Source organism: Centruroides sculpturatus, unplaced genomic scaffold (genome assembly GCF_000671375.1).
Source record: "Centruroides sculpturatus isolate CEXI.00-Female unplaced genomic scaffold, Cexi_2.0 scaffold529, whole genome shotgun sequence".
Classification (NCBI taxonomy): Eukaryota; Metazoa; Arthropoda; class Arachnida; order Scorpiones; family Buthidae; genus Centruroides; species Centruroides sculpturatus.
In genome coordinates, this window is record NW_019384820.1 from 196325 (window position 1) to 214852 (window position 18528).

At 28.2% G+C, this 18528-nt stretch overlaps 1 protein-coding gene across 1 annotated transcript in view; it reads right to left on the reverse strand.

Moving 5' to 3' along the window:
* Nucleotides 1-3651: 3651 nt before the first annotated feature.
* Nucleotides 3652-18528, reverse strand: part of LOC111629915 (origin recognition complex subunit 5-like) — a 31937-nt gene continuing 17060 nt past the window's right edge. Inside the window, exons 7-15 of the mRNA XM_023373861.1 lie at nucleotides 17808-17947; nucleotides 16709-16879; nucleotides 15774-15822; nucleotides 14253-14343; nucleotides 7173-7257; nucleotides 7077-7121; nucleotides 4101-4211; nucleotides 3860-3972; nucleotides 3652-3791 (exon numbers count right to left, since the gene is read on the reverse strand). Of these exons, the coding sequence (XP_023229629.1) occupies nucleotides 3746-3791; nucleotides 3860-3972; nucleotides 4101-4211; nucleotides 7077-7121; nucleotides 7173-7257; nucleotides 14253-14343; nucleotides 15774-15822; nucleotides 16709-16879; nucleotides 17808-17947 (851 nt within the window). The 3' untranslated portion in view covers nucleotides 3652-3745. The remainder of the gene's footprint in view (nucleotides 3792-3859; nucleotides 3973-4100; nucleotides 4212-7076; nucleotides 7122-7172; nucleotides 7258-14252; nucleotides 14344-15773; nucleotides 15823-16708; nucleotides 16880-17807; nucleotides 17948-18528) is intronic.

An 18528-nucleotide genomic window follows, 5' to 3' on the forward strand; every position in this document is an offset into this window, starting at 1 on the left:
TAAAGCGGGTGACCTTTGATCTCGTGACTCGTGCCGGGCTCATCACGGCCTCGTGCCACTTGTCTGGCCCGAGGCTCGTTAGTGTGACGCCCGCTCGCGTGCCGCTGACCCCCGGTCCACCCTCACTCGGACGACCGAGTTCCGTACAGACGTTACCCGTACCTGATTGGAGACCGAGTAATACACAAAATTCTCCTCCTCCTTTCCAAAAAATACTATAGTTGGTCCGCGTTTCGGGCGCTCGACCTTCGACCTCTTTTATCTTTATTCACGAACTTCGCAAATTATTGCTTCTCGTCCTTATTAATAAGATCATTTTTTTTTCCCCTCTTGAGTTGCGAGTGTCGATCGTCTCCGGGATTCCTTAATGAACTATTATCAGGCAAGCTTTTCGTGTTCCAGAGCTAAAGATGGGAATATAAAGATAAGTTCAAACTGTTATTAGACCGTTTCTGTTTCTTCTGCACGGGGATGAAGTTTGTCCATGGAATGCCTCGCGCCATTTCTTTCCGAAATGGTCAAAAATTTAATAAAATTTCCCAAAAATATTAATTGAAATTCCCAGTTTATTTCTTCTTATTTTTTTGCGAAAATTCCTTGTTTTCGCAGCGTGTGTCATTTATCTTTTGACACACTTTCCATATCAGGTGACGCAGCACGCTTCAAATTTTCGTTATTTATTGCGAATTACCAAGTCGTCCTCGGAATTTTCTTTCAAAAATGGCAGTCGCACGTAAGTTTTTAAACGAAATCTAAAATTTGAAGCCAGTTAAATTATTTTAACTGGCTTCAAATTTTAGATTTCGTTTAAAAACTTACGTGCGACTGCCATTTTTGAAAGAAAATTCCGAGGACGACTTGGTAATTCGCAATAAATAACGAAAATTTGAAGCGTGCTGCGTCACCTGATATGGAAAGTGTGTCAAAAGATAAATGACACACGCTGCGAAAACANTAATGTTTTGCTATACAAAATATGTAAATTATTCCAATTTTTTGCGTCGATATTTATCAGTGAGTACTTCTTTTCCCTATAAAGGTTTATAAAGGAAAAGAGGTATTCAAAGCGAGATATTATATATCAGTGCTCTACACATAAGGAAAAATTTACCTGTAGCATCCTCTATAGTAGATCGATTCAAAAAACAAAAGAAAATTGGAATTTTCGGTAGTTGAGCATTAAAAAAAAATCCGATTCTTTGTAAAGGCGTGGCCGTAGGGATGTGCTCAGTCTCGATTTTATCAATTTCAAATAAGCTCGACTTCGATAGTCAGTCGAAACTGCATAGTCAACCCAAATTCGAACCCGGTCTACAAGATGAACGTCTCATCACGTGATTGTACTGCCCTCGGAGATCGATCGAGTCTTGAGCCTTTCGCAGTCCTAGTTATGTGAAAAATGGCATATCCTTAGAACAATCGTTATTTTATACGTAGTTAGATAAAAGCTACGCCTGTAATAATGTTCTACAAAGTCTACTTATTAATCAACATTAAAATATTTATTTAAAGCTATATTTGTAAACAATATAACATATTAGACATACCCAATTTAACGTCACGAATCTTTAGATTCGTGTCGTTAATTCGGTAATCCTTCGTCAAACACTTCTGACGACAAAAATGTGTCTGATGTCTGTTCTAATTTTAGTTCGAATCTATACACTAATTTACCATTAAATCTTTTCCTCGAAAGATTATTTCTTTCAAAGTTACTAATTACTATTTGAAAGAATTTTTAACGATTATTTCAAATAGTAATTAGTAACTTCGGTAGATTATTGTTTCTAACAAGAAAATAACATATTGTCCCGATCGAATATCAAGCCATTTGAAACATACAAAGACAACCGATAGGGAACAAACTCCATACAGTATATCTGGTACAAAGAAGGGATTCACAGGGATGCACATGCCTTTACCCGGAAAAATTCCTCAGAAGGGAGCATACAAAGACAACCTTCTCACAGGTTTTTCCAGAGTAAAGCATACTACTTCGGGTAGTAAAAAATTTTGTAAGGCAAATTGTTTCTTTTCTGTACCCCTTCTAAAGATTTCTGGATCCGATATTGCTGGTACTGTATGTCAGTGTTCGTGTATTATCAAACTAATCATCAATTGCTAACTTTGGCAGCAAATTAATGAAGAATATGGAGATTAATGGAGAAATATGGGGAAAACCATCTCGATTAATCGAATTCCAATTAATTCGTTCCTATAAAAAAAACACACAATCTTAAAAAGTTTACAAATGTTTTATAACTTTCAGCAATACTTTTTTGCAAGAAAATTTTTACTGTGGCATCACATTTTAAGATTTCTTTTTATCTTCCTTCTCTTCTAATCATTTCAGAATCCTTGTCAGCTGGTGTCTCATGATGTAAGTGTGAAATTTTCCGGGATACTGTTGACAGTATTTTAAATATAAAAACTTGGCCGGATAATCTAGTTAAGCGTTAGCCCTCGGGAATTTTTCACAATTCCAGGCCCACAAATGGGGTATCGGGGATCATGCTCTAATTAGGGGTCCAGTTGAACCCACGACATGGCTATGTCTATTGGTGCCCATTCGACGAACAATCGACTTAAAAAAAATCTATTTTCTTTGTAACAGTAGGCAAAGAATTCACCGAATTGAAATTTAAATAATTATAAAGATATGACAGTTGATTGGCACACGTAAGAATTACAGCAACCACTCCAGCCAATGAAACAATGTTTTAATTTAACATTATTTCCGACTTTATAGCAAAATTATAAATATTCATAACTTGTTTTGACAATTTACGGAATTTACGAGTAAATTTCTGTCGAAATATTTATTTTTATCCGGGAATAAATTTCATGCAATTTTAAATTATATAATGTATTCATTATGACGACTATTCATTTCTATATTCAAATAGTCTGTTATTATGAAGGCGATTTTGTATAAAGCATATACTTTAAAAAGTCGAATATTTAAATATTTGTTTTTGTTCGTCTTTACGACGAACGAAAAACAAATTTTTTGGTTTGGACCACCATGAAATTCGCGGAAAAGCGAAATAATTTGTCGAGACGAAGCTTATAATTTGGAGCAAACAAATAAGAACAGATGAAAGTGGAAGAAAAGATTTGATTTGATTTATCGAGTCTTTCCGAGAAAAGTTTTATCCCCGAGAAACGCGGAGGTGCGGGGAGGGAAGCTCGGGCCCGATATTTATGTTCCGGATGTAAAGTCGGAAAATCGTACCCAACATTCTCCCTCTAATCAGTAAAGCGGGTGACCTTTGATCTCGTGACTCGTGCCGGGCTCATCACGGCCTCGTGCCACTTGTCTGGCCCGAGGCTCGTTAGTGTGACGCCCGCTCGCGTGCCGCTGACCCCCGGTCCACCCTCACTCGGACGACCGAGTTCCGTACAGACGTTACCCGTACCTGATTGGAGACCGAGTAATACACAAAATTCTCCTCCTCCTTTCCAAAAAATACTATAGTTGGTCCGCGTTTCGGGCGCTCGACCTTCGACCTCTTTTATCTTTATTCACGAACTTCGCAAATTATTGCTTCTCGTCCTTATTAATAAGATCATTTTTTTTTCCCCCCTTGAGNCTTACTTTTGAAATAAATATTTTAAAATCTTAATAATAAACTTAAATAAAAAATACGTACAAAGTATAAAATGTGCTTTAATATAAAAAAGAATTTTTGTACATAAAATATAATAGTAACAATCTATAAAAATTTTATTGACAATTTATAATTTATGTAAAATCATCTAAATATTGAAGGACATCAAAATCAACTATTCTGTAAAATAAATAAATATATTAGAAACTAATTTTAAACTATAAATTCTGATGTTTTAACAAAAATACCTTCCAATATTTCTAATGAGGCTCAAACTGGCCAGGCATTTGTATTTTGGCAAACTAATTTCTTCTGGATGAGTAGAACATGCCAATAATTGCAGAGATTGTAGAGAAGCAATCTAAAAATTAATTTTTACACTGAAGTATCTAATTTATATTATATTGTTTCTAGTAAATTGTATATATATTGATAACAATAATTATTATTTGTAATATGGATTCAAATAATAATTTAAAAAATGATTACCTGAGAAAATATAATTGCCTTTGGAGGTGTTTTTTCCTCAATAATTGAATAAAATATAGCTAACATTCTTTCTAAAGGAAATGATTTTGGTCCAATCAAATGATTTGTAAGCTGAAAATATTTAATTTTCAATATTTAAAAGTTTAAATAATTTTATAAAAACTCAACACTAAATATAAATTTGTTCAAGTAAAAAAGTCATTAACATGTCAGTTGTGACTGATATACAAGTGTACTCTCTGTATATTAGTTGAATGGTGCATAGGCATGCAAGTACACTCATTGCTATACTAAATTCAAATTTTTCATATACCCTTAGCACTGATAAAAAAATGTAATTTTTCAGTGATGTAGAAAAACCTTAAATGAAACATAAAACAAGTTTCCACATTTTTAAAATAAGTTTATATGTCTGATATTAAAATTGGTCCATATAATAAGAATAAAAATTTAATCTGACAACCAATAAGCCAGAATGTCTGATAATCCATTACTGTCCGAAAAGTAGCTGAAAATTAATCTTAGATACTTTTCAGTGTGTGCCAGATGAAGCAGTTCTGCACTTCCATCACTGTTGTTTCAAGACTACAAGGACATTTAACTTTTATGCAGTATAATTCAATAAACTGTATGGGAGTAGTCCCAGAAGTACCAACCTAACAAAGAAGTCACACAAAATTTAGGAAAACATATCTTTATTTCTCAACATAGTCTCCTTGTAGCTCAATACACTTTTCCCAGCAATGTTCAATAGCTTAGATACCCTGTTTATAGTGAGAATTGTTGAGCTTCTCAAATAGCCATCAATTGCTGACTCCACCTCTTAATTGTTGGCAAATCTTTTACCACCGAGCCATTTTTTCAAGTTTTGAAAAAGAAAATAATCTGAGAAGGCTAAATTTGGCGAATAGGGTGCATGAAGAAGCAATTCGAACCTTAACTCAATGATTTTGGCCACATGGGTGATCTGGTGTGTTGTCTTGATGAAACAACACTTTCTTTTTCACCAAATGCAGCCTTTTTTTTTTCTTGATTTCATCACTCATATGCAGCAATAAGTTTGCATAATACTTGCTGTTGACTGTTTTTCCTTTTTGAAGATAATCAATGAAAATTATTCCATGCACATCCCAAAAACTGACGCCATGATCTTGCCAGCAGATAAAGCTGTCTTTGACTTCTTCAGAGCTAATTCTCCCCTTTCAGTCCATTGTTTCGACTGTTCTTTTGTCTCAGGTGTGAAGTGATGGACACATGTTTCATCCATGGTTATGAATTGACATAAAATCTCTGCTTTATTGCTGCGAAACATTGCCAAACACTCGAGTGAAACATCCTCACAACACTGTTTTTGTTCCATTGTGAGCACATGTGGCACCAATCTTATGCACAGCTTTCTCATGTCCAAATTTTCAGTCAAAATGCAATGTACAGCACTTTTTGAAATGCCTACCATGTCTGTTAGCTCTCACCTTTTGAGTCGACAGTCATCCAATACCATTTTGTGGATTTTCTTCACCATTTCTGGCATGGTCACCTCATTTGGTCAACCACTGCAATGTTTGTCTTGGCAGCTCATATGGCCTCGTTTAAACTCTGCCACCCAATATTTTATTGTTGTAAACGAGGGAGCAGACTCCCCAGAGTAGAATCTAGCTCAGCTTTGATATTGATTGGACTGAGACCTTTCAAATGAAAGTATTAAATCACATAACGATGGCCAATTTTTTCCATGTTTACAAATTCACTGAGATTGTTCACTATTGATGGCTGTCAAACAAATACTAAACAACATAACATCTTCAAACTTCGGTTTATAAGGTTGGTACTTTTGACCACAGTAATTTTTTCAAAGAACTACCGCCATCTATAAATCAGGTCAGGTACCTCTGTGACAATCCTCATACATAGTCATAGTCTACATTGTATTGTGTTGAACAAATATTGTTTTGTTACAGCTAGCATGTTTTGTTTTCAGCAATATGCATGAATAATGTATTTTCTTCCCAATGAGCCAATGCAAGGACAGCATGCATAAAACTAAGTTTCTCATACCTAGAGCATATCAATATGATACATGTGAATATGTATACAGTACATGTTGAGAAAATAATTATTATATGCACATGAATGATTGTGAATGTTGAGTTTGTGTAGTAATACATTCATTAATATTTTTGCAAACTTATCTGATTGACAAACTTACAATCTTAACATGGTATAGTCATGAACAAAGTGTATGCAAAAAAATCAAAATCATATAAATTGTGCTGATACAAAATATACACCAATGTATGCAACATTTGGGTCACATAACATCAAATTTTTTTAAAATACAAAAATATCCAGTAATCTAATATTTTCAATAACCCAGCACTATTTTGGTCCTAATAACAAATTTCTACTGTATTATCAAAACTTGAGAGTGAAGAAAGACATAATGTTTGCTGTCATTCTGATGATGACTTTTTTCATCATCTAGACTTTGATATAATAAAAAATATAAATTTAAACAAAGTGATATAAAATAAAATTAATTATTTTTTTAGTTTTAAAAAATTAGTTTTATATTATAAAGTTTTTAACTTGTATTTGATAAACGTATTAGTAATATTTTATTTAAAATATTGTAGTTACATATGTGTATCAACTATACTGAGTCACATAAATCACTGTACATGCAGTGAATATTAGTCTTAAAAATTATTAAGAACTATACATTATATATGTAATAATTACTTAAAATATGAAAATGCATCATATTAAGTAAATTGTAGTCAGTATCAATGTAAAAATAGAGCTTAATTTTGTAAAAATTATGAAAAGTTTTTTTAGTTTTCATTTTAACATACTATTTTCATAATTACAAAAAATATATTTCTCATAACTATATGGAAATCTGACATATTAAGTCTACATTTTTATTAATTTTATATGTCATGTTTTATGTCTATATATAGTATTTTTTCCACTTACTCGTTTTTCCCTCTTTATTCTCTTCCGGGAATGTTTTTCTTTTTTCTAGAAATAAATGTGATATTTAATAGTTATTAAGAAACATCATCCTATTACAGATACTTCTACTTTAAAATAAACCATATGTGCATATGAATATGACACAGAGTGAGTCAGGAAGAGAGGAAAATATCTTGGTTCACTGTAAGCAAAAACTTCATATGCACATGAGTATTATTCTCAATAGTTTCAGAGATATAGATATATGAAAGTTGCTTACAATACAACAATAATGAATAACATGCTACATTCAAAACAAATGTTCAAAACTTGAACCTCAATAAACTTTACAACTCGTGTCTGAACATCATGTGTTGTTTCTCTGACTTAGTGGTGATCATCACTGCTAACTCAAAAGCAAAATCCAAGTCTAATTGCAGCATTTGGAAACAGATGTTGGCCATGCTAATAGTGATAGGGATGTAAATCAAAGCAATGTAACTTGTTTGACTGACTCAATTGTAAAGTGTACTGTAGTTCAGAGTTCAAGTTTTAAACATTTGTTTTGAATGTAATACATATCATTCATTATTTCATACAACTGTATCTCTTATACTACTGAGTATAATATCTATATTCATACCAAGATTTTTACTTACAATGACTTGTACTATTGTCCCCAAGATATTTCCCTCTTCTCCTAATTTACCCTGTATTTTAATTTAATAAAAAAATTTATTATACTGCTTGACAATTGCTAGAGATCAATGAAACTTTTTGGCATAAATAGTAGCAGGCATTGAAGAAAAACTATATTTCATATGTAAATAGAGGAACTGTAATATCTTTATGACATAAATTGACAGACATTTCTTACTTTGGAAAGGAGCAGAACAACAAAAACAAGCAACATAGAGAGCATCATGCCTCAAGTTATCCAACAACTTGTTCACAATCGTATGCACTCAAATGACAATGTTCAGGCTACAGCAACTACCTATTTTGTCTTCAACTATTAATATTATATTTTATGATAAAATAAAAAACCTGAAAGATTTGTGAAATTACTAATGTGAAATTATTTAATAAGTATTTCACTTTAGGTAACTTTTTAGTGAGAAACTTTAAATATATTTAAATTTACTCAGCAAAAATAATAATGTAGAAAACATATTACAAAAAATTATCAATCATTAAAAATATTGAAAGTAATTTTTTGATCAGCAGTATTTAATAAACCAAATATAGTAGCAAATTCTGAAAAAAATGGATTTTTGCAATTTTTACATTACAATTGTATGTTTTTATATTAAAACTAAAGATTTGTTAAAACTAGATAGTACTTGTCAAAAACAACACACTTATTGCACTTAATATTTGACTTTCAGAATTTTTAAAAATAAAAATATTTTTAGGCATATTATGTAATATCAGATTATTACTTATAATATTTACACACATCAATGCCAGTTGAACAATCTGAACAACAATCACGTCAACTACAAGTATCCCTTGATTAATGCAGTTAATTAATCTTGCAATGTTGCTACATTAATCAAGTATAATAACCAATAAAAATAAAGTATGATCATGTGTTAGTGAGGCTCAAAATTTTTAAGTATATATAATATAATACTTTTATGAAAGAAATCAACAATAAATGTGAGTTTATTATTTATTGAACAGGTTAAAAAATGTTTATTTTTTACAGAAAAATTTATCAATGAAACATTTTCCAATGACATGAATTTTGATCATGTAATGTGATTTTGACTGATTTTAATAGAAGCATAAATGAACATGCATGATTTTATTAAAATCAGAGTCAAAATCCCTTAATTGATGCATGAGAGATTCTAAAGTATTAAACAATTTTACAAGTTTTATGATTTGTTTTAAGCTTTATGTCCTTTTATAACTATTCTTCTTTAAGCTCAATTCTAATAAGTCCTAAAACACTTAAGCAAGAATTGAACTAATGAAAACTAAGAAGTTTACAAGTTATTTTGATGTAATCTCCTTTAAAACATTTTTATCTTTACATTTCTTTGCTTCTTCTTCATACATGCATTGTTGTTCGATTTCCAGATGATCATCACTCAAGTCTGTTTCATGAAATTCCAATAGTTTATGAGCATTTCCCATATGTTCTTAAAACAAAGATCTTTACAACAGTAACTATTTCTTCTATGATACTGTCAGTATGTTCAAATCTATTAAAATCACTAGTGCATTTTGACAAAAGTTTCTTCCAAACAACTTAGCTCTCAACAATTGCAAGTTACTTCTTCCTGATTCAGGAATGTTTTTTATTGTATGTTTAATCAATTTTTTCCAAAATTCTTGAAGAGTAATAACATCTTGTTTCATTATAGCTTTAGCTGCTTGTAAAAAAGTTCTAATAAAATATGCTTTGAAAGATGCAATAATATCTGGTTGTATTTTGCAGTAAAATGGTAACAAGCACATTATCACACAAGTCATTAAGTGTGTTAGGATGACCAGGGTCATTCAAGTAGCAAATAGATCTTTGAAAGATAAATTATTAGCTTTATAATAAATTTTAACTGCTAGACAAAAATAAGAATTCAACCAGTCATCATACACAGAATGGGTGAACTACTCCTTTTTATTTGATTTCCAAATGACTGGCAGAGATTGTTTATTACACCCTCTTAAGGGAGTAGGGTTCTGGGTTTGATAAATTGATTTCTGGTCTTATATTTAAAGTCCACTTCAACACTGCCTTCAAGTAAGATGGTTATGCAATCTTTGGATGCTATATAGCCAGACTATAATTCTTTACTTTTTGCTAAAATGGAATTTTAGCAAAAAGTATTTTAGTAAAAAGAAAATTTCATCTAGAATTTTCTTCCCATATAGGCCAGTTTCATCCATGTTGAAAATTATCATAGTTAGTTTCTGTAAGTCAACAGGAAATTTAGATATTACATCTATGACTCACAGCTGTTACTTTAAGATTTGCATTTCTACTTTAGATTTAAATTTTTAAACTATCCTTTGTTCATTGTAAATGTTGCAGTAACCTCTTTGTATTTTGTTTCTTTCAGGTATGAAAATAAGCTAAGATCTTTAACCCTGATATTATTCATACCAATTGGAATTCACTTCAGATTACAGTCTTTCATCCCAATTATAACTGTACTTTGATACTGTGTATGCAGTATGCTTACTTAAAGATATAGATGAAATTTTACCTTTATCATAGCATCATCCACTTTGGCCAAAATAGTGTGTACTGTTGACTCATTGAAGCCTAGCCCTCTTCCAATGTTAGCTTTACTTTCATTATGTTCAAATCTTTTAATTACATCCAGTTTAATGTCTAAAGTAACCACTCCTTTTTCTTTTCATTTTCATCTGTAATGCCATTCTTTATCTTCAGTATAATGACAAGAGGTAAATATTTGTATACATAACCAAATAAAAAGTTTAGTAATTTGTTATTTGCAAACAGAATAAACATATCTGTTCTCTTTAAATGGTAACCGTGCAAGTACTGAGTCTTGTAGTGGATGAAAGGGAGTGAGAGAAGACCTGTGATAATCAAAATTTTGAATATGTAGTCCAAGAAATGATTGCAAATAATTTAATTGCATTAATTAAAAGTAATGTTGATCAAAACTATGTTAAACAAGAGATACCTGTATTATGCATGACTGTTTTGTTTTATTCACAGAAATATTAAAAATTTTTAAATAAAAAAAATCAATTTAAATATTAGTTAATGTTTCTACTTAATTAAATACCATTAAATACTTTATTTGAAATTAATTAATAAAGCTAAATAAAATCGCTGTATATGTTTTTTTTATATACAGTTGCTCCCTTATCTGTGGTTTCAGTTACCCATGGTCAATCATGTTTCAAAAATGTTAAAAGGAAAATACCAGAACTAAACAATTCATAAGTTTTAAATTGTACACTGTTCTGAATAGCATTATGAAATTTTGTGTTGTCCCACTTCATCCCACTCAGGTATAAATCACCTCAGTAACCTTAGTTTTATTCCAGTCAAGTTGTTCAAAAACATTCATTGTTTTTAAGATATTACTGTTATAAAACTAAGGTTACTGAGGTGATTTATATCTACACTTTTCCAGTTTTGATTTGTTTCTTTTTAAGCAGTAAATATTCCATTCAGAATATGAATCATCCCTTTGTCAAGCATGTCTATGTTGTAAATAGTAGTGATGTTGACAATTTAAACATTTCAGAAACCATAAAACTCTTTAAGAGAAAGGTGAAAGTTCTTGATATAATAGAAAAGAAAAACCTCATATACTGAGACCACATTTGCATAACTTTTTTACAGTATATCATTCTATTTTATTATTACTTATTGTGTTGATCTTCTGCTGTGCCTAATTTATGGATTAAATTTGGCACATTATCCTTTACCATAGGTATTTATAAGATATACTACAATAAAGAAGATAAGTATAGTTAAGAAAAAACATGGTATATATAGGGTTAAGTGCTATTTGTGATTTCAGACTGGGCATATCCTCCACAGGGCTACTGTATCGCATTTTTTGTTTATTAGATATTATTTTTCAAGTTGGCAAAGAATATTTTCTTTCATTTTTATATATCATTTTCAAGTGTTTTATAAGACCCCTAGATGAACTAAAATACAACTAATAATAGTCATTTGATGTAAAATACAATAATTCTTGAAAAACAAATAAATTATCATTTTTCACCATAAAAAAATGTCTTCCTAGTGTTTATATAATATGTAAATATATATTACATATAGCACTGTATAGCATGATAATTTTGACCTATCCACATTTGGTATCCACATAAGTCAAGAATATGATAGAAATAACACAATCTTTCTCATTGATCTAAAACTTTGACTTGTGAGATGTTCACTTTGAAAAGTGAAGATGCAAGAAGTAATACAAGAAGATTCTTTTCAGAAGAGGATAAAAATTAGAAAGTTTAAAAATNTTTTGATTGTTATTTTAAATTTATCCTCAAATAATTTTATCTGGTTTTTTGTATTAAAATAAAATAAAAATCAATACATGTAAAATGTGCAAAAACTAAACATTAAATTTTTCTTATATATAAGTGGTGCACAATGTCAGACTAGAAGTATTTCAAGTACAAGCAATAACACTTTCCACTTAAAATTTCTTAGCTAGAAGTACTGCTTTTATGAATTTAATCTGCAAATTGTCTGTGTTTAAAAAATGAATCTGAAAGGGGTGCAGTTTAAAATGTAATTACAAAATTATTCCTATGGAGCAATGGCTGCTCCCACAGGTATGGGATATATGATGGGATGATCTATGCAAAGATTTTATTTTTATTCTAACAAGTTTGTGGGTTACATGTCATCATGAATTAAGGCTCACCATATTTTTGTGCATATAACTAAAGTTACATAAAATATAAAAATTAAATATTTTTCAGTCTGTGCATTTTGAATAAATTAATTTTAACATTTGCCAACAAAGATTTTTTTAAAATATAAAACAAGCTATAATGTAATTTTTAAAAATATTAATTTATTCAACAATTCATATAAATTACAAATTCAGAAATTCATTAATATGAAATTTGATGAAAATGAAATATTTGTATAAATTAATATTTTTATTGATTAGATTTTCACTTAGATTTCCAATATTTAAAGAATACTGTAATTACAAAAGTATAATTTTCAATATCCCTTTATAGCGATATTTAGCAAAACCAAAAAAATTATTATTATAGAGAGAGTTTTTTTGCATTACTTGATAAAAATGACATTTTATTATCACCATCATTAATCTTACATATTCTGTTATTTGTTTTTGTAAAACATTTAAATATTATATAAATTAAAAATCTGTAATATGAAATTAATGAGATACAATTTTCTTATTAAATGTTCTCATTTTCAAATTTGCCCTAGTTCTATTATCTCACACGTCTGAAGATATTATACACAATTACAAAATACTTTTTTTAAGGAAAGTTTTTTCATCTTTGTTACGTCTTTAAAATATTTGTTTTAAATTAAAATTAAAACAAAACAGCACAAGAGACATTTGTACCCAAAAGTTTTGCCAGACATGAAAATCTATCTTTTTGTAACCAGGTTTTCAGTTATAGAATAGGATCACTTCAATATAATGTCATTTATGTTTCTGTATAAAAAAAATACTAATTAGGTAGGAAATAAGCATTTTTGTCTGTTAACAATCATTACAGCTAGAACATCTAGGCACCAAAAATCATATAAGTAGTAATAAAAATCATAATTTATATGATTTTTAGTACCTGTGTGTCTTAGCTCTATAATCAAAAAATACCATAATTTCTAGTATTTTAATATACTATATAGTATATAGGACAGTTCAGTATATTACATAACAGTATACTTAATGTACTATATGCAAATTTTATATGATAGGAAATGTCTCAAAAATATACAATAATTCTTAACTGAAAATAAAATTTAATATAGGTTCTTTTTTTGTGGATACAAAATGTAGTAATAATCAATCAGTCCACCTTTGATCTTAATAATAACAATTGCTTTCTCATGCATGAAGTCAAATTATTTTTTAATACAAATAAATGAAGAATATGTAAAAGTATATTTTAATAATGATTTCTTGCAGCTTAATGATCAACTATTCCAGCAGATTAGACTTAGCATGTAGAAAACACAATTTTTTATAATAGTTTATGAAAAATATGACATTGCAAATTTTGTAATATTTTTGTTTGCCAGTTGTATGTAAAAAAAAAATACGTGTGTTATGATTATGTTAAAATTCAACAATTTAACAAACACCAATTTGGTAAAATTGCGTACTAAGAGAGTTGGATGAGTTAAGATAAAAATAATGTTAGTAAAAAATATATATTTTATAATTTCTAAACTGTTGCAAATTTATGAACTTTAATTAAAATTATTTTGCATATAATTTTATAAATTATTATTATTAATATAAACATTTTTTTGTTTCATTTATTTACATATAGTATATAAAACAAGACAAGTAGTAAAATTTTGTGACATGTAATTATTAAATCTGCAAGACAAAAAATTATTTTTGAGCTATGTTAGTAAAAATTATTCTTAAAACATCATTATATCATAATAAATTAAAATTAAATTTTAAAACAAATGTAAATATTTAAAATACAAATAAAAATCATCATAAATACCTTGAAACTTCTCTTATATAAACAGTATTTAGTGAATTCTTTAAATGTGGTTCAATATTTTTCCACAGTTTATGAACATCTGTTGTGCTTGCTTAAAAAGCAATGTTAAATCTCAGGTTATTATTATAACAATCACAGATCTGTAAATTTTGAATTTAAAAATACATGATAATATTTGTTTAAATTTATATTAGTATATATACTTTGAATAGTCTAAACACTTTTGATTTTCATTTTTGTGTACATTTTATTAAAATATGTGATAGAGTCAAAAATAAACTAAATTTTTTACTCTGGTACTCATAAATAAAAGTTATGTTAATAGTCCAAATATTAATATTTACAGATGAATACATTCAAATAAGCACCTTCTATAGCTACATACTTCTGCCAATGTTCTTAAAACAGTCTCACAAATCATTCTGCATTACCTTGCATGTAATGACTGCAATCATCATAGCACTTTTCACTTCTGCTGATTTGAAACCATCAATCTTCAGCATGGCTTTCATTTTGGTGAAGAGAAAAAATAAGTGAGTAAGGAGGCTCTGGTTGTACAGTTATCTGTTATTTTGTCAGATATTCACTAACTAGAAAAGTATGATATACTAAAATAATGTTGTGATGAAGAACACAATGTTTTGCACATCAGAAACAAAACTATTTTTGTCTCATTCATCGCTGAGATGACTATAGAATATCAATGTAAGACTTTTTGTTAATGGGTTTACTGTTGGAAACAAACATGTAATGCATTAAGCTTACAACAAATGAAATGAAAAGATGCTGAGATGACTGCACTCAAGGAGGTAACACAGAATGGGCCACAAGACTGTTTTAAAGGGTACAAGTGGTATGAACATTGACAGGAGTGTATATTTGCAGAAGATAATCTGCAAATACCCGAGAATTATTATGTTAATTAATAGTGTATAAAAAGTTCCATTTATTTTTGATTCTACTACATATATAGCATTCACTGTAAAACTTTTTTCACTATAAAACAAGAAAGCATTATTTCATTATTTTCCATATTTAATTCATTAATCAAATCATTGACTGAATTTTGAATTAAAAGAAATGTTCATTAAAATTAGACACAATGTGAGTTGTTTACAGCTAGCAATTTTAATTATTTAAAACAAATGAGTGACCACTGAAAATCTACATTCCTATATCTACATATATTAAAAGCAAAATATTCCATCACCGCAAACCAAAACTGAAACCAAACACTTTACAAAGTGCTATAAATAGAGACTCAACTCTGACTGTCTTGATAACCAAATCAAGTACTTTATCCACACTTTCCAAAATATTGTTTCAATTTATTTGATTTTAATTAATTAATTTATTTTATTTTTAACTTTAGTTTCAGTTTTGGTGAAAAGGCCAGAGTTTTAATTATTATCTTTAATTTTCATTAACTGGCTACCTAGTTTGTTTAAAATCAATACAATAATAAACAAGAACTTCAAAAATTATACTGTATATGTACTTAAAAAAAAACTTACTACTCACCTTCATCTAAATTAATATATTCAATGTATTTAGGAAAATTTAAATTTGCCTAAAGAAAAAAAAAATTAGATTTATATGCATGATTATACAATTCACAAGTCCTATATATCTGCAATTTTTAGAAAAAGTACAAGCAAAGTTTAAAAATTTTTGAAATATTTTATTGTTTGATTATTATACTTCTAGTAAAATTACAGGTGACCAGAGATATTTAGGATACAATTTATAAACCATTATTAAAAATTATTAAAAAATTTTTTGGATTTATTAAATGTAAAGATAGCAAAACTGTTAAAATTATTTTCATAAACATTTATGGAGATTAATAAAATGATTGAGCTTGAATACTGTAAGCTTTCTTCCTGAAATTGAATCTTACTAAATTTTATTATTAAATCTTTCGTGTTAAATTACAATCTTCTTTTTTTCTATAAAAATGTCTACATTAATTTTCTTAGAAATATGATCATCATATAAAAAATAAGCAAAATTTCTTCTGATTAGTATTTCTTCTGATAAATACTAATCAGAAGAAATTTTGCTTATTTTTTTATACGATGATCATATTTCTAAGAGAATTAATGTAGGCATTTTTATAGAAAAAAAAGAAGATTGTAATTAAAAAAAATTAGTACCTTAAAGAAGAAAAGAAGATTGTAATTTAAAAAAATTTTTATAGAAAAAAAGAAGATTGTAATTAAAAAAAAATTAGTACCTTAATCTTACTGGTTCTTCATTTTATTGAAAAACATATAATTTAAAAATACTTCAATTTATTGATTCCACATAAAAATGCAATTTGTCACTTGTACCATTTTATTTAGACACACATGCATAATTAAAATTGCTACTAGTTAATTACACACATACGTATATGTAATTAACTAGTGGCAATTTAATATTTAGAAAATGACAAAATGAAAATGGAAACTTACTAAATATTGTAGTTCTTTCAAGTTTCTTGTAACTATATAAAATACTCCTAAAACCATTTTCAGGTACCCTCTGTAAAGTTCTTCAGAAATATCTGGTGGACATTGAAGAGCCATGATATTTAGAAGCTCATCTGAAAAATATTTTGTTGACAAAACATAATTTGTTACAAAACGTAATTTTATTTATTTTAAATTTAGTATACAAATAGAACTTACATTTCATCTGATATGTTACAAATGAAAATAAAAAATATTAGTTTTACCAAAAATGAATTTTCTCTTAGTGGAGTAAAGATTTCTCACTGTATTTTCATAATTATAAGAAAGCTTAGATAAAAGACTAGAATTTTAACATTAATATTTTAAATATATATTTATAGGCAATGATTATATGCATAAATGCACTAAAAATAACTATAATCATAGAAACTTTTATGAAAAAATGCATTGATAACCAAAACATTACCAACCAATAATTATCAAACATTAAAAAACATACAATATCATAATAAAAAATTTAGCATTTTTTTTATTAATTTATAATCAAATTTTAAAAAATCAAATAATTTTAATTAAATAAATAGCATAAAATTTTTAAGTTTTCAAACTAAAACACATATAATAAATCATCCTTTCTCAAAGTGGGCAATAATGCCCCTTGTGGGTGCTGGAGGCTCTCAGGGGGACAGTAGAAGGCTCAGTGATTAAATATGAGTTTTATTTCTTCTCATTGAAATATTCTTTGATCTTAGAAATAGGATATGGGTCACATCCTATCTATCCTATCCATATAATAATGCATGTTTAATTTAAACTTATATTTGCAATAACTGTTTTTAAGATATGCAACAGATGGTAATGTAAAAAGGTAAATTAAAAANTTAGTACCTTAATCTTACTGGTTCTTCATTTTATTGAAAAACATATAATTTAAAAATACTTCAATTTATTGATTCCACATAAAAATGCAATTTGTCACTTGTACCATTTTATTTAGACACACATGCATAATTAAAATTGCTACTAGTTAATTACACACATACGTATATGTAATTAACTAGTGGCAATTTAATATTTAGAAAATGACAAAATGAAAATGGAAACTTACTAAATATTGTAGTTCTTTCAAGTTTCTTGTAACTATATAAAATACTCCTAAAACCATTTTCAGGTACCCTCTGTAAAGTTCTTCAGAAATATCTGGTGGACATTGAAGAGCCATGATATTTAGAAGCTCATCTGAAAAATATTTTGTTGACAAAACATAATTTGTTACAAAACGTAATTTTATTTATTTTAAATTTAGTATACAAATAGAACTTACATTTCATCTGATATGTTACAAATGAAAATAAAAAATATTAGTTTTACCAAAAATGAATTTTCTCTTAGTGGAGTAAAGATTTCTCACTGTATTTTCATAATTATAAGAAAGCTTAGATAAAAGACTAGAATTTTAACATTAATATTTTAAATATATATTTATAGGCAATGATTATATGCATAAATGCACTAAAAATAACTATAATCATAGAAACTTTTATGAAAAAATGCATTGATAACCAAAACATTACCAACCAATAATTATCAAACATTAAAAAACATACAATATCATAATAAAAAATTTAGCATTTTTTTTATTAATTTATAATCAAATTTTAAAAAATCAAATAATTTTAATTAAATAAATAGCATAAAATTTTTAAGTTTTCAAACTAAAACACATATAATAAATCATCCTTTCTCAAAGTGGGCAATAATGCCCCTTGTGGGTGCTGGAGGCTCTCAGGGGGACAGTAGAAGGCTCAGTGATTAAATAT